At 36.4% G+C, this 20,778-nt stretch overlaps 4 protein-coding genes across 6 annotated transcripts in view; 1 reads left to right on the top strand and 3 right to left on the bottom strand.

Moving 5' to 3' along the window:
- Positions 1-68: 68 nt before the first annotated feature.
- On the bottom strand, positions 69-3,522 carry LOC124409684 (chondroitin sulfate synthase 2). Its single transcript, XM_046887458.1, has 6 exons — positions 2,398-3,522; positions 2,007-2,314; positions 1,204-1,794; positions 843-1,118; positions 581-767; positions 69-482 (listed from the first exon to the last, which is right to left on the bottom strand). The coding sequence occupies exons 1-6, from the start codon at positions 3,041-3,043 to the stop codon at positions 184-186; spliced, it is 2,307 nt and encodes a 768-aa protein (XP_046743414.1). The 5' UTR covers positions 3,044-3,522; the 3' UTR covers positions 69-183.
- On the top strand, positions 3,461-10,429 carry LOC124409679 (polycomb group protein Psc-like). Of its 2 annotated transcripts, XM_046887452.1 has the most exons (6): positions 3,461-3,531; positions 3,562-3,957; positions 4,378-4,499; positions 4,638-4,790; positions 4,875-5,248; positions 5,539-10,429. In XM_046887452.1, exons 3-6 carry the CDS (start codon positions 4,379-4,381, stop codon positions 9,148-9,150), a joined length of 4,260 nt encoding a protein of 1,419 aa, XP_046743408.1. In that variant the 5' UTR covers positions 3,461-3,531; positions 3,562-3,957; position 4,378; the 3' UTR covers positions 9,151-10,429. The 2 variants fall into 2 exon arrangements, with proteins under 2 accessions (XP_046743408.1, XP_046743409.1); XM_046887453.1 differs by lacking the exons at positions 3,461-3,531; positions 3,562-3,957 and adding an exon at positions 4,013-4,262.
- LOC124409682 (integral membrane protein GPR155) overlaps positions 8,065-20,778 on the bottom strand; it is a 26,627-nt gene continuing 13,913 nt past the window's right edge. For both annotated transcript variants that reach the window (XM_046887457.1, XM_046887456.1), the window contains exons 11-13: positions 19,129-19,133; positions 9,607-9,612; positions 8,065-8,075 (exon numbers count right to left, since the gene is read on the bottom strand). The gene's annotated coding sequence lies outside the window, so the exon portion shown is untranslated. The remainder of the gene's footprint in view (positions 8,076-9,606; positions 9,613-19,128; positions 19,134-20,778) is intronic.
- On the bottom strand, positions 14,419-18,199 carry LOC124409691 (ceramide synthase 6). The gene is made up of 7 exons (XM_046887473.1): positions 17,764-18,199; positions 16,048-16,165; positions 15,811-15,923; positions 15,355-15,685; positions 15,153-15,271; positions 14,914-15,058; positions 14,419-14,803 (listed from the first exon to the last, which is right to left on the bottom strand). The coding sequence occupies exons 1-7, from the start codon at positions 17,940-17,942 to the stop codon at positions 14,678-14,680; spliced, it is 1,131 nt and encodes a 376-aa protein (XP_046743429.1). The 5' UTR covers positions 17,943-18,199; the 3' UTR covers positions 14,419-14,677.

The following is a 20,778-nucleotide window of genomic DNA, read 5'->3' as shown; positions in this document are numbered from 1 at the left end:
CCAAATACGGAGTAACTTCATCTGAGCATGCCTTGAAAATCGAAATTAATTACAACATGATTATAACATTGATATGTTAACGGAAATACACTTTATTTCAATCAACGTACATACAAATTGAGAATATATTATCCTTTACCATTTCTCTCTGTTTTCAATTCATGCAAAATAGATATTCTAGGATTAATTGCTATGCTGATACTGCAGTATGAGTTTGGCAAGTTGCCCACGATTACCAAGATTCAAACTACGAGCTTTCATACAATCTGTATATATTGCGTCACTTTTAGTTCCTCTGCAATTAATTTCTTTGTACCGAATCTTCAATGCTGGTTCCAGTGCACGAAACGGGTGCAAATCTCCAAACAAAATGAATAGTTCAAATGCAGAATTGATTAAATTCTGTTCAGGCAGCTTTAAAACTGTCGCTATATCTCGATCGGCTCGGACAGGTGGAATTATACTTTCTGCCAATTTCCGTACTAGAATATAAATTGATATAGATATCACTTGTGGATTTCAAAATTAGTCGTATAGGTCGTGAGAAAAACTTGCGACAAGATTGTCATCGATTACTCACTCGATGTGTAATCTTTGGCGTAAAATGCAATGTGGTTGAAATTATACTCGTCGTATCTTCCATAGTTTCTGTTTACATCCAATTCGTTCTCTTTGGCTTTTGAATCCGTGTACGCAATGTCTGGGTGATATTCAGCAAAAGGCATTGGGCTGAATACTTGCCATTGGCTAATGGTATTCATTCGTACCTGTGATCATTTTGTAAAAAAGAGGTATAGAATTGCTAGAGCAAAAATAGATGTCGATAGTTTCGATTGACTTACTCTGTTCAAGTAATCGACCTTCAGCTCCATTTCAGTTTCAACAAATAAAATTAAACTCTCAGGGGAAAACTTTCTGACTACCAAGTCTGTTACAGCAATTTTTAATAATGGCTCCAGTTCAATCGAACTCACGGTCGTTGGCAAGCGGATCGAAAGCCAGGTGACCTTAGACTGATCCTTTTTATATTTCTCTGTCAATGACAAAGCATGCTGTTTTACATCGAAAAACACATCGTCCTTGTCTTTCGATGGTGAGTTTATATCATAAAGAAGCACCTGCAGTGTAGAATGCATTTTAAATTTGAGTATTACAACTTTAGTGATTAAGTAAATTATTTTACACAAAGTATCCTATACGTACCACCATTAAAAACGTTTTGTCTTTTTTCTCCATGCAGGTTTGAGCATAGTGTGACAGAAATTTGATAGTTTCATTCTTTTGAAACTTGTTAACGGTTAAAATCAAATTAACTCTGGCATTCTCAGTTACATACGGAACTGGCAAAATCTCTACTTTGCCAAGCGGCTTGCAGATCTCGATCCTCTTCACTAACTCCTCCTTGGTTTCTACTTCATCAAAGACCAAGTCCAAAATATAATCCATGCCCCTCGAAGCGTCGTACTTTTTATAGCCATTTAAGAACTTTTTGAACTTCATCTTCCCCTTATAATTTCCTTCGATTCTGTCGATAGCTGCTTTTATCACATAATCTACATCTACTTTGACGCTTCCTTCAAACTCCTGCATATTTTTCAAACTCTTATCCAAAGCCATGTGTGTTTCATTGAAGTAAGTCCATTTGACGATGTCAAATCGCCCAGGAGGCTTGTTCCCTGGTTGATTGCCAATGGGCCAAGTCACGCTGTGATCCTTCTCCGGTCCCAACTTAGCAGTCTTCAATATCTCTTGGCGCAAAGTGGATATTTGATCTCTGACCGCTGCCAGCTCCAGCTGAAATTAATTTTTATATCAATTCACAGTGCGGACCAAAAGACAAAACTTGATTAACCACTAGGCGGCTGGGATAATACCAATCGGCATCACCTCAAGGTCGAGTCATATTACTGATCAATTTGGAATGTTTTTGAGAGAAAAAATTTTCAAAATATGAATTGCGCACATTCATAAATGCCAGCCGCCTGGACGTTAACATGTAAAATTACCCTGGCAATATAGGCGTTGAGTTTGTAAATGGTTGAGTGGTGAAGAACAGGATAAACACTGACTGGAGATTCGGAGTAATTCTTAGCTATAGGTGCGTAAAGATTAGGCTCTAGGGTAGAGCTTTCATTAAGCACTGTGGATTTGATTGTTTGTCCTTGAATAGTGTTGGTGCAAGGCAGGGACGAAGAGTGAACGATACATCTACCAAAGTTAACATCGTCAGAGTCCGAATATGTGTTTCTGACGCACCAATCCAAGTTATTTTTCATCTTTCGGACCACCGAATTACTCATCAAGATACCTGAATCTGAAAAGTGAGTGAAGCTTAGTCACGATGTTTGTTGAAAGAATAAGTGTTTTGTGTTACTCCGTCTTATGAAAAGCACCCACCCAGAGAGCAATAGGTATCAAAACTGGTGGCAATACCCAGGTGAACGTCCTGACTGATGCTGATTTTGTTTACAAGTCTTGTCAATTTTCTAACATCTACATAGGTCAAATCTTTGATCAAATAGTAGTAATCGTAATCTTCGAGGTAATTGTCCATTATGTATTTGAGTACATGGAACGGTTTCAGAATGCTTCTGGTATCGGTGAAGCCAACAATCCCAGGTAGCGAAACATTTGGTTTAGCTCCCTCCGGTATCGATATAAAGTATCTGATTTTGTCTACGAGGTGAGCAATGGTTTTGTTCTGAGCTACACCTCGGCTGTAAAGATATTCCCGACTCGTCAGTACACCGACAAATAATTTCTCCCTTATGCCAAGCTCTGTTGAATAGTATCTAGGGCGCATGAAAACCTTGGGAGTTTTCTTCGCTCGCAGTGGCTTTCCTTCAAGGTTCACCTTTGGCTCGTAAATGTCGCTGAATTTCGGCATGCTTAAAGGAAGTGCAAGATCTCCTGCCGTCTCTAGACAATCGCCGTCGTCGGTTGGTGTAAAAAACGAGCTTATGCATAGTCCGAAGCACATGCCGAAGATTAAATATACGTTGCTTCGACAGTACGAAAGAGAGAGTTTTGTTATGGTATTCATGATTTTATTATTAGATACTGTATTGCAATACAATTTATACAGTCCTAATTAGTTGCTTATATCTGACTGAATTGAATTATCACATAATGTACATACATGCTACATACTTTGTTATGATCACATTTCAAGACAGTGACTAATGCAAGCTGTTATCAGTGATTGATGATCAGTGATCGTAACAACTCGTTAATAGTTAATTCAACGAATGGAACAACGGTAATTGTTTGGGGATAGAAAAAGAAGAGAGGAAAAAATGAAACTAGTGGAGATGGAAGGTTAGGAATACATGGCGGGAAATTTGAACATGGAATAAATCACAGCCGATTATGCGTAGCTCCCGTTATTTGCCGAGGTATTAATTAACAGGCTATATTGTATCCTCTATTAACAAATAAAGCAGTTTTGGTTAACCAGTCGACAATACTGCTGGATGACACTTGGTATTTTTCCTGTCAGCGGCGACCATTTTAAAAATGAACGCAGTAAGCGTGCGTACGCTGACTGATGTACGCTGCTAGATGGCTGCTAGAACCCGGAGCCGGATGTTTTCAGCAAGGTCAATCGCGTGATTGTTTATCCGCCATTTTGTATTACTGTTCAGGGTCCAGTTTTCCTTGAAATTTTTGTCTCGCAGTGGTGTGAATTTTGGAAAATGAAAAGCGTCAAACAATCTCGTAACAAAGTTTGAAACCCATGCCAAACGGATTCGTTGAAAATCGTTGTTTCCCAACTGTACAAACATTCAGCGCATTTTTAAACCACCCTCTATCCCCATACGCAAAAAAAAACTATAATAATGACGATCTGTGACAAGTTGGCTTTGACTCGTAACCCAACTTTCTTTACATTATTTTGAGCTCTAATGGCGATTACCAAATAAATCGCAGGGTTTTCGCTCGCTCCTACAACGCAAGGTACATTTCAAGTAATTATTTCATATTATCAAACATTCTTCAAATCGCCCGTTCGGAATTTCACACAGAATAATTCAGAATTTACTTTCTAATTTCATTATCTATACACACACTTCGCCTTCACATATGATACAATACACAGCAATACGTCTACCGACGCAATCATTTCGGACCTGTCCTATTTTTTTCCGTTCTTGACTTTGGTTTTTCCCTCTTGCAAAAATCCGCCATCTGTTTTCACCGCTATCAAAACAAGCACATCTCACAATCTGTGCTGCAACAACATTCAAAGCGATTCTGTTTAGGTTACATAATTCTACACCTGCTATGCCTTCTTGTCTATTGTATCATTCGTCCCGCTCTAATTGTCCATCAATGATGAAAATTTTCTATAAATGTTTGTTATCTGATATTTTGCAGAATGTCGGGACAGAGCGGAGGATATCGACTGCATTTATCTACCCTTAACGAGCAGTTGACTTGCAAGCTATGCAGAGGATATTTTATAGATGCCACTACGATCATCGAGTGTCTTCACTCATGTAATTATCTTTATATCACAACTGTTATTGTATAAGAAGCGTAGGAAAAAAATGATTTTTTAGAGACTATACTTGAAAAACCTAACTAATGTCCGTTCGCCTCATGTGTTATTCACTTTCCTTTTTTTAACTCCACAGTCTGCCGTAGCTGCATCATCAAATATTTGGAGAGTAACAAGTATTGCCCGATATGCGAAGTACAGGTTCACAAGAGTAAACCGCTCCTGAACATCCGACCAGATCACACACTCCAAGACATTGTTTACAAACTAGTTCCTGGCTGCTATCAGAGTTAGATTTATTTCCAAGTGGTTCACTATCATTTCACCTTTCATATCACAAGGTTGCCGAATTGACATTCCTTGCATTTTCCAGATGAAATGCGATGCCGCCGTGAATTCTACAGCAAGCATCCCGATGCGAGGTCGCAAGCCAGCTCCCCGGAGTCTAGGGGCGAGCCGATCGAGTCTCACATTTACTCTCTGGACGAGTCGCTGAGTTTGTCTTTGGAATATTACATCCCAAGCTCAAAGGATCAAGGCGAAGGTGATAAAGAATCGGCAGCCAAGACATTGCCCCGAAGATATTTGAGATGTCCAGCTGCAGTGACTATCTTTCATCTGCAAAAATTGATACGTGCTAAATACGGGCTGAGTGAAGCTCACAGAGTGGACATTATGTACAAAGAAGAACCCCTGTGTGGCAACTATACACTTATGGATGTCATGTACATTTATCACTGGAGACGAGTAAGTAGAATTTTTCAAATATAGCATAAAAAGCGAGATATAATATTTTTGATAATGTTTTCTGTAATTTTACAAAATCGTATTTATGTTTATGAGGTGAACTGACTACAAAATAATAATTGGAGTGTCAAATGTTGAATTTTCAATATGCAGAAAACTCTGAACTTGAATGACACCTTATATTTAGATCTTAACTTGTTAGACGATTGAGATATGTAATCAAAATTCTTTTTTGCATTTTTTCATGCCTGTGCGTATTTATGTCATGTTTTTACACACGGCTGTTGCAGAAAGTACCGTTGCATCTTAGCTACAGGATATTTGAGTCTTCGCCGAAGCGTTTAAAGCTGTCCGAAGATAATCACATGTACGAAAAGATACTTTCTAATACCAGGGTAGATTCGATCGAAGTAAAGCGTGAGCAGAGCGAAAAGCGCGAGTGGAAAGAGGTGCAATTAAAGATTTCCGAAACTGGTGTCATGAGCGTAACGAACATATCTAGTTTTGAAAAGAAAAGTGCTAGCAATGGCGATGGTAACTCAGAGGAACTGATTACTATCGATAAAAACGTTGACAAAGTCGAAAAAATGCCTGAAGTTGAAAAAGAGGAGAAAAATGAAGCTCCGATACTGGAGAGTTTGATCAAAAAAGAAGAGCCTGATAAATCTAACGTTGAAACGTTACTAAGTACAACCATTCCTCATACCGAAGTAACTGAGAGTAGCAAAAACTTTTCGTTCACACAGGAAACAAGAATGGTCTCGTCTAAGTCTGAGGGCAGCAAAAATACCGATTGTTCAGAGTCACAGAAACCTGTGCCAATGCTGGTAGAAAATTCCTCAAAGGTGGTAACAAGGTTCGACACCGAAGGTGAGAGTCTTGTGAGTCAGACGCCGAAGGCCAACAACCAAAGCAAAGTGAAAAATAGTTCGACTCAGGATTCAAGTCAGGTGAAAAATAGGCAGGAATGCACCACCTCGAGTACAAAAAAGGCCGATAGCCGGCTAGTGAATACGAATAATAATTTAATAAGCACAGAGACGAAGGGTAATCCGAATCAGAAAGAGAATTCTAAAAACTCTGGAAAGGAGATAAAAAGTGCCTCGACGAGTATCGAGACCAAACAAATCGTTCCCAATTCTATACTTTCCTTTCAACCCAAAGTGGGACAGGTGAACAATACGTATTCTAAGAAGATTCCGAAAGAAAAAAAGACAATGCTGCTTAACTCGAGGAAATTGGATTCCAAAACAGCTCCAGAGCAATCGAAGAGCGATGTTAAGCCCTTGGCGTATTTTCCCATCACAAAATCTCAAGCAACGGCCACCGTTTCGTTAACCAAACTGGCTACCACTGTTGTCTCATCACCTCACTCCACAACTATGGCTACACAGGCGGTAAATACATTTGTGAGCATGCCACAGGGTGGTTGTCTCTTTGTTTCAGCCCCTCAAATGACGACGTGTGTTTTATCAACTACTACCACAATGTCGAGCATTCGAAGTCCACCGACTGTGAACAAAAGTATCCTGCCGTCGCCTCAGAGGTTGGATTGCCAATCCACAAAGCCAGTAGATTCTAAGGCAGATTCTACGGCAACATTGAAATCGGATTCGACTGGCCAGAAAGTCTTCCTGGTCAAGAATAATAACAATAACCCGCCGACCACCAGTCAGAGCTTAGCTTCCATCGGTCTTAACATTTCCACAACCCTACCTGACTCGGTGGCAATGAGTCCAAGCGTATCGCATGCCGTGCAGAATCTTGTGAGCGTTTCCCAGACAAAAAGCACTGAGTCTAAAGGTGAAAATAGCTTGAAAATCGGTAGTTCAAGTGGACGGCAAGGCCCCGCTCCCTCGGACATACAAATGGTGGCCCAGAGTCTGAGTGCTCACTCTGGTTCGTCACCCATCAGTAATAGTCCCCGTTTGTCCTCGTCACAAACTTTGACCGGTACCAAGAGAACGAGCTCGCAATCCGGCATCGAGATAACCAGCATCTATACAGTACCGCCGTGCCCGGATGCCATTCCTATATCTTTGATGCCGATGAAGCCAACGGTGCGAAAGAACGAGATAATAGCCAAGGGGACTAATTTGAACGAGATATGCGCCAAAATTGGGGAAAGTTCTAAGGAGAAAATCAAAGCAGCGACAAGATCGAAGCCGGAGTTACCGAATCTATTGAAAATAACGAAAAAAACTTCGGTAGATTCCAGCAAATGTATTCCCAACGTACCTAACATCCCCGTCTACACATCTAGCCAAAATTTAATCCCGTCGGAAGAAAAGCCGAACGCTTCCGTTGCTAAAGAAACACCCAAGATCGGCTCTGTTGTTTCAACTTCTCAGTCAGTCCCGACATCCGTGTCATTGCAGAAGGGTTGTTCCATCAAGAAACAGTCGCAGCCTGTTGGCTATAAAACACTAAGAGATCCGCCAAAATCTTGGAATCCGACATTGTCGAAAAACAACTACGTTGCTGCCAGGAATCAGGCCAAAGAAATGCAGACCCAAAGTCAGGGGATCTCGGCGTCGGATGGCAACCATACCAAGCCAATAACTTCCAAGCCTGCCAAGATATTCAAGATGCGGAACATGCCGCGATATCTGGGCAATCCGTCGTCTGGCGTTAAGCGAATGTACGGAGTATCGAATGAGAGCAAAGACAAGGATCAAACTGTGCAGAATCCTCCAAAGAACAGCTCTCTCAGCATGATGACCATCGACCCTAAAACTCTGTCACCAATTGTGTCCAGCGCCAATGCACCCATCGTCACACCGCCCCCTTATTCCCCAACTGCGAGGAGCTACCAAAACACCCAATTCTCCAGAGATATGTGCCGCAATCCAGGTTCGCCCATATCGCCAAGGAATTCGCCAATCAACATGCTCTCGACGAATCCCTTCATACCATCGCCCACGTTGACCACAAACCCTAAACTAATATACACCCACTTTCCGCCGCCGTATCCCGACACGAGCCGCTTTCCGAACCCCCTCATAAGATCGCCGATCGGAATCCCCTCACACAGTGCCTTTCACAGCAGCCTGCCTGCTTCCATCAACAAATACCAACGCTGCAACTATCTTCCGGCAGCCGCAGGCTACACGACCGCGCCTCCTCCTCCGACGATTCAGAAAATTTTACCTAGCATGCACTCTTCCCCCAAGTCACCAAAATCCACTTCAATCAATAACAGTCCCATGTTTCCCGTGGGCAAAAGCGAAGCGCAGCTTCCAACGAGGGTGGAGAACATTGCTTTGCATTTGGCTAAAAACGCAGCTCAACAAGAGCTCAATATATTTAATCTTTCGAAGACAGGAAATCCGGCATCGAATAATTTCCCAAACCTGTTGACGACCACCACCGTTACACTTGTCACGTCTGCTGGGTTCGCATCGACGGACACTTTGCCAAATGTCACAACCCAGACAACCGCGAGATCCAAGCCTCAGCTGGAGGTAAAAGTATCCGAGACGGAGAGTCCTAAACTAAAGTCCAAAGAACCAGAAACTGTGGTTCTTGAAAGCACCCAAGGATCTCCTTTGACGCCGAAGGTGAAAAGTTGCGAGGATGACTCGGAAGCGAAGGAAGAAAAAGATGTTGAAAAGAAGAAAAAAACGCTTACAAAAGTTAATGGCGACGTAGCTACCCAAAATACAAGTCCTGCGGAAAAAACTGAGAAGGAACAAAAGCTGTCAAAAAATACCGAGGCAAGTTCAGTTTCTACAGAGATAAAACAATCGAACCTGAAAGAGCTTGAAAAACCAGAAAAGCAGGTAGAAATAAATACTGAAAAGATGTCTACTGAAGCTAAAAGCGAGGATGCAGTTCGCAAAATGGCTGAACCGATTCAGGGGAAGAAATCGGATGTACAAAGAAACAAGCCGGAATCGTAATTGAAAGACGCAGGTGGTAATATTTGTATACTGTAGTTCTGAGTTTAATGATTTCGCCGGTTGCATACTGAGTAGCACCCTGTATATTACTGTAAATAGTCGATGGAAATATTGTTATTTACTATATTATGTGTTGAGCACAGATCTTACAAGAATAAGTTGGTTTTATCGAACGGGCGATTAAATTCGAAGATACTGTTATGTCATTTTTTTTTTTTTTTTTTTTTTTCACAGTTTGGCACGTTAAATGAACTAATCGTTCTTCTCTTTTTTAATTTCTCTTTAAGCTCATTAGAATCTTATTGCCGGCTAATTCGATCGATTCGTAGGCAATTTTATTTTATCCTCGTGTATGGTCAGTTGTAGTTTTACATTATACTTATTTCATCCTTTCTGACTAAAACCAATCAGCCTTCGATAGTACTGTCAAATATTTAATAAAAATTTATCATGTACTACCCACTACACGTAACTATATTACACAATTTAATGTATTTATAAAGAAAGTTGATTAGTCGCATAAAGAGATCATCAAATTGTACATTATTTTTTATTTAAAGAGTTTATCACACTCGCGAATCTGTAAGTTTAAAAAAAAAAAATTTATATTCAACTATTAATAAAGTTATAATAACTATTATTATTACGATCATTATATAATTATAATTTTAAAATATACATATTATATATACGTATATCACTTAAATTGTATAAGCGATAACAAAAACGGTTACGGACTATAAATGTTAACGCGTAGGCATGTAATTAACGATTAAATTAATATGTTATTTAAAAGAATTCATTTTTATGTTTGTTGATTAACAAATAATTAATTTAATAGAACAGAGGCCTGAATATTTTTAATACATGCGATTACTATTATTATTATTATTCATGCATTCGCTCCCTATAGGTGAAAACAATAAGCAGATTAATTAACGAATTAATACATAATTAATTCATTAATTAATTCAAAGGAGAAAAAAAATACTAGAATTATCCGGTACCGTAATTTTTGGTAAAAAATATAGACAAATAAGAAAAAGACTTGTATCTCACAATGGAATAGTCAAGTGCAATTTTTTCATTGATACGGCGAGCTCTTCTCATGAAATGTGTATAAGCAAAGTGTCAAGAAATGAGAAGATTAATTGATTAATCAATTTTAAGTGTAAATAGATCTGGTTGCTCTGATGTATAATCCAGAGAATTAATAAAAGTAAGAGAAGAACAGATAAGGTAAACGTGGATGTAGCGAATAGAAGAGGATTATTTAAAAGAAAAAAATAAATAAATAAGATTTATCTACCTATAGAGTTTTATGAAATTTTATCAACTTTAATATACGGATACTATTATAGGTTTAACGTAATTTTATACGATTGTAACATATATATATATTATCGAATTTCGATCCCTTTCTTTTTTTTTTTGTAAGAGTTAATAATATCGAAGCGGTGAATGTTTCTCTTAATCGCAGAGCTAAGAGCAAGAAGATGCAGCCTGCTAGCACTAATTGAGAATCGTGTATATTAAGAAAGAGTAGAAATAGAAATGTTTTCACAAACCACAGGATCTTTTGCCAAGAGTAAATTTTTCAAGTCAATCATTATCATCACCTGTTGTTGATATATCCCAAATGAATTCAAACGATTATCACAATTGTGCAATTGCAAATTAATTGTAAATTATTAATAACATGTTATTTTTGTGCGTAAGTAAATAGAATGATAGACAATGAAAGAATATGATTAAACGGTTGCGAAACATATCACATTTCAGTTAAGTCCCTTGATTATTAAATCGTATCTGTCGATTCTTAACACACCAAAATGGATTAAAGGTACTAGAAACAGTAGTTTTACTTTGAAGTAAAAATTTCTGTTAAACCTGATACTTGATAATAATCCATCGTTTCACTACTGGAAAATATTTAACAAGTGCCTACAGGAAATAATCGATGTTGAAGAGCATAGCGATTGATAGGAGAGAAATTTTTCAAATATCCAAGTCTGTGCTGAAATATTGTACAAACGTATTCTTCAATGTCTATTCGGCGAGTGAGGAATACCAGTTGTTTGAATGAAAATGAATTTCTTTAAGCATTGAGTAATCAACCGTTGAATTTTTATATACATGCAAATTAAAGCTACGTCGAGACTTGTGTGCGAGTGCATTTCCTGGCTCTGATTTCTATTGATAATTTTTAACAAAAACTAATCCTATTAATATTATTATTAATATTATTTTACCGTACTTTGATAAAATGTAAAAATGATGTTGGAGAAAGCGAAAATCTTTCGTAATCTGTTGCAAGTATTATACATAGGACGGTTTTATAGTAATATATTTCTGTTAGTTTTTAATAATTAATCATAGTCGCGTTCACGCATACAGGAATTCGTTCTTCAACTGTGTTTCTTTCCTTTTTACAGAAATTTTCACAAACAATTCGCTCCCTTTTTATTAAATAAATGTTTTAAAAATATTCAAGCCGTAGTTGTACGAGGCCTTACCGTATTTTAAATCGCATACTTAGTGTATAAAATAATGTAAATCTATAAATATATTTAGTGAAAATAAATAAAATGAGTAACTCTATAAGTAACAATGCGTTATTATATAAACGATTTAAGAAATAACACTGTGATTGTTACCCGTTTGTGCACAGACATGATAATATGTTATCATGCATAGATGTTATTAATGATTCGATTACAATATTTCGATAAAAAATAAAAATGAACAAGGTAAATTAGAAGGAAGGGATATATATTCAGATTTTTTTCATTGTCAATAAACTTGAATAATAAAAAAAGAATATAGTAGATAGGTACATTATATTATATTACAGATTTTGAAAGGTTTGTAATGATTCCGTGGGAAATTTACACGCGCTAACAAAAAAAAAATGTTTGGGAGTAAACTATACAAAATTTATAACGATAATAAACAGGAAATCAATTTTAGATCGGAGTATACTCCATATTATTTGTATATATGTATGTATTAAGGTTGCAAATTTATATTATTATTATTATTATTACGTGGTAGTATTTTAGTAACGGTAAAATTTAATTATTAATACAATTCTATATATAATAATGTACGTAATAATTATTATAAAATATCTGAATAAACCTTAATCTTTTTTTTCGATGTATACACTTTTAGAGATATTTAGACAAGAAATATATATTTGATTGACTATTGCAATTTATTTTTCACAAAATCAACCCGCGGTTCTTTGGTTTTTCGTTTTACATACCTGCAAAATTTTTACAGCATTCCTGTATTCCAGAGTCTCATTCTCCACAAATATTCGATTATCTTCGCCGCTGCTGGTATCAATTTAATCGCAAAGATAATGAGGCATGATGGAATTATTTTGTTTGAGGCCTTTAATGTTTATTATTATGATTATTATTTTATCTTCACCATTTTGCACGGACACAATTGTTTCTATAATTCTCATTGGAATGAACTTTTCGATGTACAAAAATGTTGTAGTCTTCTATAATGTATTATTGTTACACATATCGATATATTGTATACAGCTTGTGTGTTACATCTAGCTGTGCGATAAAAGTATTTTGTTTTACATTGGAATATATTCTTATTATTATTATTACTATTATTATGAACAATATAACAATATTCTTTTAGGGAACTTTGAACAAAGCAGTCGTGCATACTATAATGTATAAATCAACAGATACTTTTTTATTCTGCATTCCTAATTATTAATCATATAAGTTTGAAAATTTGAAAAGATAGCTCAAAAGCAAGCGATAAGAATTAAACAATATTATATGAAGCAAGAAAACACAGTACAGTCGCAATAAAGTTTGAATTTGAACAACGATAAATTTTCAAATACGCAGATAGAAAGGGAAATGATTCTGATAACGATAAAAATATTCATTAGGAAAGTGTTGGTATTCTGTATGTACTCAAAATTGACGAAAGCTTTCAAAGATGCCGGTTTTTTGCAAGGCTCTGGATATTTCTAAACGTAATTGCTACAACGCAGCCTGGATTTACCTAGTCATAAGGAGAGATGAATTGAATCATCTTACTTCAAGCTTGACAAGTTCCGGGTAATATCGTAAAAGTTTTTATTCAAATACAAGGTTTTAAAGTAACTTCTTTCAAAAAAATTTTTGGAAATTTTCTTTGTCCAATTGTTTTTCCCTTCTTCTCACACTTTTCTTATTACTCATCATATTAATGAATAACGAACATATAAAAGCTGATTAAATAATGATTACGTAGCAAGATTTTGGAATCCTGGTTACTTTCACTCAACATCGATAACCAAGATGGACATGAGGATATATTTGTTCATAAAAATTACCTATTATGTACACGTCCTTTTTTTTCCACACAACGATTGAGGTGTACCTATGCATTTATCAATATTTTTTTCAACTTATGTTTATTCTACAAGTTTTGGAGGGTATATTGATTTCAGAAAGCATCGCTTTCCTGATATCTGCAGTTCTGAAATTATAACAGTAAATCATAAACAACGAAGTTTTTGGCGATACATATAATATGTTCATTAAAATTAATAATACTATTTTACAAGTCTCGCTACTTTTTTTTCTTTTTTTTTGCTGATCTTATCTACATTTAAATGCCAATGTCAACAGAGTTTTTCCAATTACTCAATCAGTTTACACTGTGAAAATAATTTGGCATATCTGTGCAACTTGCATAGACCTGCATAGCTCGACATTTCTGATAAAGAATTCTCAAAATAAAAATATAGAATTACGAGTATTGGATTCAAATTGTTCAATTTTAACGCAAGTAATTAATTTTCAACCTGTCTTTCATGCTTAACTATACATGCATATACGTAAGTATAGTAAGAAATGGTGAATTTGATTTTAAATGCCTGTCAAAGTTGATTGAAAGAGTGAAAAAAATGTCGAAGTTTTCCTTGACAGGGATAGTTTATACTTTACTTTTTAGCTGGTTATTTTTTGTACTTTGAGGTAAATTGAATTTGGAACGTTTGGAAAGAGAAAAATTATGTGATTAGAGAGTTAAGAACTGTGTTACGCCATTTTTTAACATTCAAAATAAAATATTTCGTATTGAAAAAGAAGCAACATTTTTATTAAAAATTTAAGTAATATAAAATGAGCGAATATTAATTTTCTTTGGGTCAGCTCGTGCCGAGAGTAAATATTTCTTTTGTTTTTGCCTTAAATTTATTAATACAAATAAATAATCTCCGGCTTCTGTAGGCAAAGTGATTGATTTTTTTACGGCATCACTTTGTCATGAACTATGAATACAAAAATTTAGTTAAATTTCACTCTCTCTTTGTACCTAAAAATACAATAAATGCAATGAGATGTAGTTCAAATGCCCCTGCCATTATATGAGCTGGCATTTCTTAAATCTACGTTATCACGAGTTCACGTATTGTATTTTGCATCATTGTAATTTTCAAAAAGTCATACAAACACTCGACTACAACTCCTTTTCTCTATTATCATTAGGTTTGTTCTGTTTAATGCTGCTTTTCCCTTTGATTTACTTTTACTTTTTGAGGCTCGTTTGAGTTGTTCGTGGTGGAGGAATTTACCAGGGAATCTGATATGTCTTCGCTGCTACTGCTCCGTATATCACCTTCCATCTGTATAAAATTCAATAATTACTCTTCAAGAACAAGAAAACTCAGGATTAGAGTAAGCAACGAAAAAAATATCGTAGACTTTTGTAAAATAAAATTTGACAGCTACAAACCTGTCCAGCATAAAACGCGTTGTACGCGATCTTCAGAATCAGCCATGTCCATATCGCGTGCAGTACAAGTAATAAAATTAGCAACGCGTTAAATATGTAATACGCAGGGAACATGGACACGATTTGTGGTGCTTCTATAGTTGTGCTGTAACATAAGTAATATACAACGTATGGTATATTTCGGTGACTTGTGAATGAAAATCAATTGAACAATCGCATAACACTGATGAAACATTTACCTGTAAATAATCCAGAAAGGAAAGACACCCATTCTTGTAACAATCCAGAGAACAGTGAAGATAACAAATATGAAATCGCACAATTTTTGGTAGTTAGCATACTTTGCCATTTTTGCTGCCTGAAATGATTTGTGAAAAGTGAAAAATTAGTCAGTGCTGTCAATATCTGACTTTACTGTTATTAGAAATATTAATATCTTACTTCTAAGAATATGTCAGCGCAGTCGTGCACCAATAGGACTAGAGAACCAATTCTGGTTAAGTTTCCGACCCATGAAAAGCACATTAGGATTATGGTGGCGATATGATGAATGAACATTTGCCAGAAATCTTTTCGTTTGACATCAAAGAACTGAGAGAAGCTTAGCGACCAGTAAAACGCCATCGAGACCATGTAGTACCACCATACATCGTGAGTGACTGAATGAAACGGGTAATTGTAATAGCAATTCTTTATATCCCAGAGCCACGGCTTGTCCCACAGTATAGTCAGACCGAAAGTAAAAGAATACGTGTAGTACAAGCATCTCCAGCTAGAAAACAAAAGTTCACATATCTGTAAAATAATTAAAAATCAACCATTTTTTTCTTCATTCAACTATAGTGCCAATCCGTAATAGGTGTTAAGCTCTGATGAACAAAAATAAATACTTCCTACCTATTTTCGCAGAATTTCGTCAAGGTCGAAGGCTTGTCTTGGGATCTGCGGAGTCTCAACCACCTTTCAACTTGTCGCTCAGACCAATCCAGCTGTTTTGCCAAGGCGAGTACCTTGAAATCCACACATTATTACTCATTAAAAATTTCCTCAAGTCACCCTCCGCGGTCACTGGGGCACAGAGGGTTAAGAAACAACATTACAGATGGAACAAGAAAATGCAAGTGATTATCTTACCTGCTTGTGCTTTATTTTCTTTCCAGTATATGCTTTTTCTAATATTAGATTCGGTGAAGCCTTCTTTGGTCTTGTATTTTTTATGCCTAGTGATTTGCCAAACGGAGCAAACCAGAACCTGTAACGAAACGAGAATTGATAGATTAAAATAGTGGTAGCCACCAATTTCTCGTTTGCCGGATCAGCACGAGTTAAAATTGGCAATTTCTTTTCGGATACTGAATCCACGTGAACGAATAAATAAAATAAAGTGAAATCATCAATTAATATCTCAACTTTAATTTCATTGAAACCGAGATCATTTGGATGAATGAACATACAATTGTGGGGGGAGATTAGAACTGGCATTGTCTACATTCTTACATAACTGCTATCCTGTTAATTTTTACCTTGAAAGAAGGTAATTAAGCATGGATTTATTAGTATGGAATGTTTATAATATTTATGGGATATTATCAAGACAAATGAAATTCTCTGTAACATACGTAGCATCGAGAATAAATACGATCAGTAAACCAAGGACTCAAGGAATGCCTCATCTAAATGGCAAATATTTGAAAAACTCTCAAAGTACGAAAAATACTTTAGAAAATTTACCCACTATGAAAAAAATCGCCAGTATCGTTTTTATGATATCAGGAGCTAAAAGACTGTGTGATGTAACGGAGTTTTCTTCCTCTGCTTTCTATGCTGCACCTGATAGCAGTGTGTACATTAGTTGCATACTAATTACTCAACTCAAGGCTTATAACTGTTTTTTGTCTTTTACAAGTAGATGTGTATAGCCAATGCAACAGAGAAAACAGCATATTGAAACTGTTGTGTTACCACATTAGCAGTCATTGTGTAATGCTACATAATTGCTCTCGAATAGTTGTTTTCCATAGTTAATAGTTGATATTGGGTTTTATGAAATTTCAAATGGCTTAAAGTGGAAGAAAAATTGAAAATGTAGGAAAATCTGAAAACTAATTAGTAGCGGATTAATCTAACTGGAATATCATAAAAGTCCTTAATGTGTTTCTACATGTCAAACTCGAGACGTTAAGTTCTAATGAATGTCGAGAGATTAAATACAATGGAAATGTGACGGAAAAAGATTGGATTAAAAACCAATTATACGTAATAATATAGGCAGCAGTAAAGATAAAAAATAACTGATAAATACGTAAGTCCTTGGATCCTGTTAGGAAAAATCGAATTTCTCATTTGAGATGCATGTTGCAGGTCATAGTTGACAGATAAATCAAACTTGATAGATGAGGAGTCAACCAAAGAAGTGTGATATGCTCAAGGAAAAATGTTACACTGATAAGAGAATCGGTGTGACGAAGATAAAAGGATATGGAAGAAAAAAAAGGGGGTAAATTGGGTTTTGTGAGGTAAATATTATTGTAGAGATATTTCACGTATCTCTGAGAGTTTACGGATTAACCTTACTGTTGTTTGATGACTTCAAATAGGCGGGACGGTAAGTAGGATAAAAAATTAGGGCAACTTTGTTAGATAATTAATATTGTACGTATTGTCAAGAGCACGATCACCGGCCGTAAATCGAAGCCAATAATTGCGAGCGTGATACACGTGTTGGGCAGACAATGTAACCGTCAAGGCATCGATAATGATCATCGACCTGAGCCAAGAATCCGACGGTTTTGCCGACGTAGGGAAAACAGACTCGATCTAATAACCATGATTACGTTGATAAATGCATACCGTTCAAGGACATATCGTAGTCCCAGCATACCGATGGACATTGGTATGGGGAAAATCAAGTGTCTGTAATCTAGGAACTTGTTATCTGCGGTGGGCGCGAGATCGGCCCACGTCGTGTTCGGCGGCAACCAAATGTCAGGGGACCAAAATCCCGCTGAAATATTTCGCAGGATTTCCATCGTGTTGTGTGAAAAACGTTTTTGCACTTATACCGACTACGAGGGACGAGGTTAAATGCGCGCCGGTGAGTATCGCTGCTTTATAGTGTACTTATGCGGCATTGAACGATAAGCGAAGTGTATTTTTACGTGCGGCGAGTCGCTCCTTGTTGCAACACACTCTTGCTGCCTAGCTCTACGACGCCCAGAAACGTTAGAGCCACTACTTCACAACATTTCACACTGACGCACACCCAACTTGTAGGGTGGCGACGGCCGTTACCTTGGACCATATAGTCCGTTACATATAGCCGTTCGACGTCCACGACTTGAGTCAATCATCTAGACACCGTTGAATCCAAAAATATCGCGGCCCTGTATTCTTTGATATAGCCGACAGAGTGCAACACCATGCACGTTTCTTTAAACGATTCAAAATTTCCACCAGAAATACACAACCGTTTAACATCCGACCGCCCGGCTATAATTTTTTCCGTTTCTATTTCATAACTAGAGTCAAAGTTACTACATATTAGTAATATTACAGTTATTTTTTGAACCATTAGAAGTATTACTTAGCGCTAATCAAGGCTACGAGAAACCCCTAGAGTAAAACTACCAAGCGAGCAAAGATAAAACGCCGTATTATAGGCAACCATGTCTTACACGAAGTAGTTCGGTCGGTAATGATACCGTAGACATAACCAGCATTTATACTCGCTATACATATACACAAATGGATAAATATATATACGCATTTCTTTGATGATATAATATCAGAATATTAATACTTAGATATCATCAATTCATATCTCAATATCTCAAGGTATTTAAACCAAAACATTCTTGCTAATTGTTCAATAATTATCTTACCTGCGTTATTACTAATATCGTTATATTTGAATTATTACCATTAATCCATTATCACTACAATACCTAAATATCTGGGTTATTACACTTATTCCCATATTAAATAGATACCACAAACTAAAACTAAGTTCCTAAAACAAATTTGAATCTAAATAATATTATAAGCTTGTATGTTATACTGCAGGTGAATCTAGTTCATGCCATGTCGCACCACCGCCAAACTAAAGCTAGGTGACGCAAGCCAAATTCTCAAAATTGGTACGCTGCACTGGCAAAGTTGCGGACCCTGAAGGGATATATTCAATCGTAGATGAAAAAGCCTATCGGCCAATATTACGTTACCTTGAATATTAAATATTAAATATTAAGAATAAACCCTGAAGGTGAAGCAACCCCGTAAAACATATACAACGCCCCAAACACCTGTTCAAGCTCGCACACCTGTGCGACCCTTTCAGACAATTACTAAATTTAGGTTATCATTATAATAATCAACTACTTAACCATTACTTATCTAGTATTAAGAATATTCTTAAGTGTAGGATAATTTCGAGTCTTTACATGAAGCCACCAGTGAAAACACCCAAATTTAAAATTATTGAATATTGTAAAGCCTAACAAAGGGAGCTTTAGTAGCAAGCTAGAAGTTAGCCGGGCTACAGAAAGCATACCATATAAGGTCATAACCGAAACCATAATTAGGTCACCTTGATCGGAACCAATTATGGTCCAGCTACCCCCCAAAATCTTCGCTAGTGACTCAATGTCATAAATCTGTCACCCAAAATTGTACAGGAACATAGGAGATCGTGCCCTATATAAACGGGTGCAGATTGGACTCGGAGAGCATTATTTTTTATAAGTTTGGAACTGTTAGTCTTTCGCTCCCCCCCAGAGCATTTTTTCACCTAAGTTGTTGCCCCGTTACTTTGCTACTTTGAAGCATCATTTTTTTTACAAGTTTTAAGTGTTACCCTGTCGCTCCGCCCGAGAGCATTATTTCAAATAAGTTTACCACTGTTACTCTGTTACTTTGAGAGTTTTCCTATTGTACTATTGATTAAAACGAGTGACTAAACATTTAATACATTTAAAAATCAAGAACCTTCGTTTAAACTTTAATTTAAATAGTTCAGTGGTCCTTCACCGCTCCCTGAAGTTTCTTGTTGGAGTTCACATCGGTTCGAGCAACAAAGGTAAGTTGACTTCTAAATTACCATTATAACGAATTCCTTAAAATCATCAATCCCATCACGCGAATTTATTAACGTTCTCCATTTCACCTTAGTGATTAATCAATATTACGTCCCAGTTCATTTCGCGACTCCATTTCGAGTCTAACTCTTAGTTGTCCGGAATTGACCATTAAGACGTCACACTGTTGACGTTGCTATCTATGTGTGGCTTTATATTTTTTATTGTTAGCCTTACTTTTAGCGGAACACTTGCGAAGTGAGCGTGGCGGGAAGGTTTTAACATGCCACGTGAGAAAGTTGAAAAATCAGAAAAATAAAACTTGATAGCCGATAACGTTACTGCAATTTATACAGATTTCTATAGCCTACTTATAGAAATCTGTGACAATTTACATGAAAGTAATTATGTGTGTAGCGCCCCGGTCGCAAAATAAACTCGTTGAATTGAAGGTACTTAATGACGTAATACTCGAAAACAGTTTTGTTCATGCGAATAATTCATTATTGTATTAATTCGTTCGATAATCATGTATTGTATGTCTTGTACATTCATATACGTTTTCAAAAAAAAAATTTTTTTCAATTCTTCCGATTTGTTTTTTGGTTTTATTCAAAATAAAATGGAAAAATAAAATAAGGCACCTCTAAATATCAATATTAAGAGCTCGTATTTGGCTGAGATATTCTATTTTATGTGCTCTACCGAAATTTTGATGCGCGTTTGGAAAGGAAATTTTTTTCAGTCGGAGATTATCATCTAATGATAGAATTCCAAATTAGCATGATGTATC

This window comes from Diprion similis, chromosome 8 (assembly GCF_021155765.1).
Source record: "Diprion similis isolate iyDipSimi1 chromosome 8, iyDipSimi1.1, whole genome shotgun sequence".
Lineage (NCBI taxonomy): Eukaryota > Metazoa > Arthropoda > Insecta > Hymenoptera > Diprionidae > Diprion > Diprion similis.
The sequence above is the reverse complement of the archived record's forward strand: the minus strand, read 5'-3'. Positions and strand labels throughout refer to the sequence as shown.

What these genes read in the sequence shown, in the direction of transcription:
- LOC124409684 (XM_046887458.1), bottom strand. Translation starts at nt 3,043, where the DNA reads ATGAATACCATAACAAAACTCTCTCTTTCGTACTGTCGAAGCAACGTA. An exon ending in TCAACGCCTATATTGCCAGG is followed by an intron (nt 1,795 to 2,006) that starts GTAATTTTACAT and finishes AATTAATTTCAG; the next exon opens with CTGGAGCTGGCAGCGGTCAG. An exon ending in CGCCAAAGATTACACATCGA is followed by an intron (nt 483 to 580) that starts GTGAGTAATCGA and finishes TTTATATTCTAG; the next exon opens with TACGGAAATTGGCAGAAAGT.
- LOC124409679 (XM_046887452.1), top strand. Translation starts at nt 4,379, where the DNA reads ATGTCGGGACAGAGCGGAGGATATCGACTGCATTTATCTACCCTTAAC. An exon ending in CATCGAGTGTCTTCACTCAT is followed by an intron (nt 4,500 to 4,637) that starts GTAATTATCTTT and finishes TTAACTCCACAG; the next exon opens with TCTGCCGTAGCTGCATCATC. An exon ending in ACATTTATCACTGGAGACGA is followed by an intron (nt 5,249 to 5,538) that starts GTAAGTAGAATT and finishes CGGCTGTTGCAG; the next exon opens with AAAGTACCGTTGCATCTTAG.
- LOC124409691 (XM_046887473.1), bottom strand. Translation starts at nt 17,942, where the DNA reads ATGGAAATCCTGCGAAATATTTCAGCGGGATTTTGGTCCCCTGACATT. An exon ending in AGAAAATAAAGCACAAGCAG is followed by an intron (nt 15,924 to 16,047) that starts GTAAGATAATCA and finishes GTGGATTTCAAG; the next exon opens with GTACTCGCCTTGGCAAAACA. An exon ending in GCGCTGACATATTCTTAGAA is followed by an intron (nt 15,272 to 15,354) that starts GTAAGATATTAA and finishes AAATCATTTCAG; the next exon opens with GCAGCAAAAATGGCAAAGTA.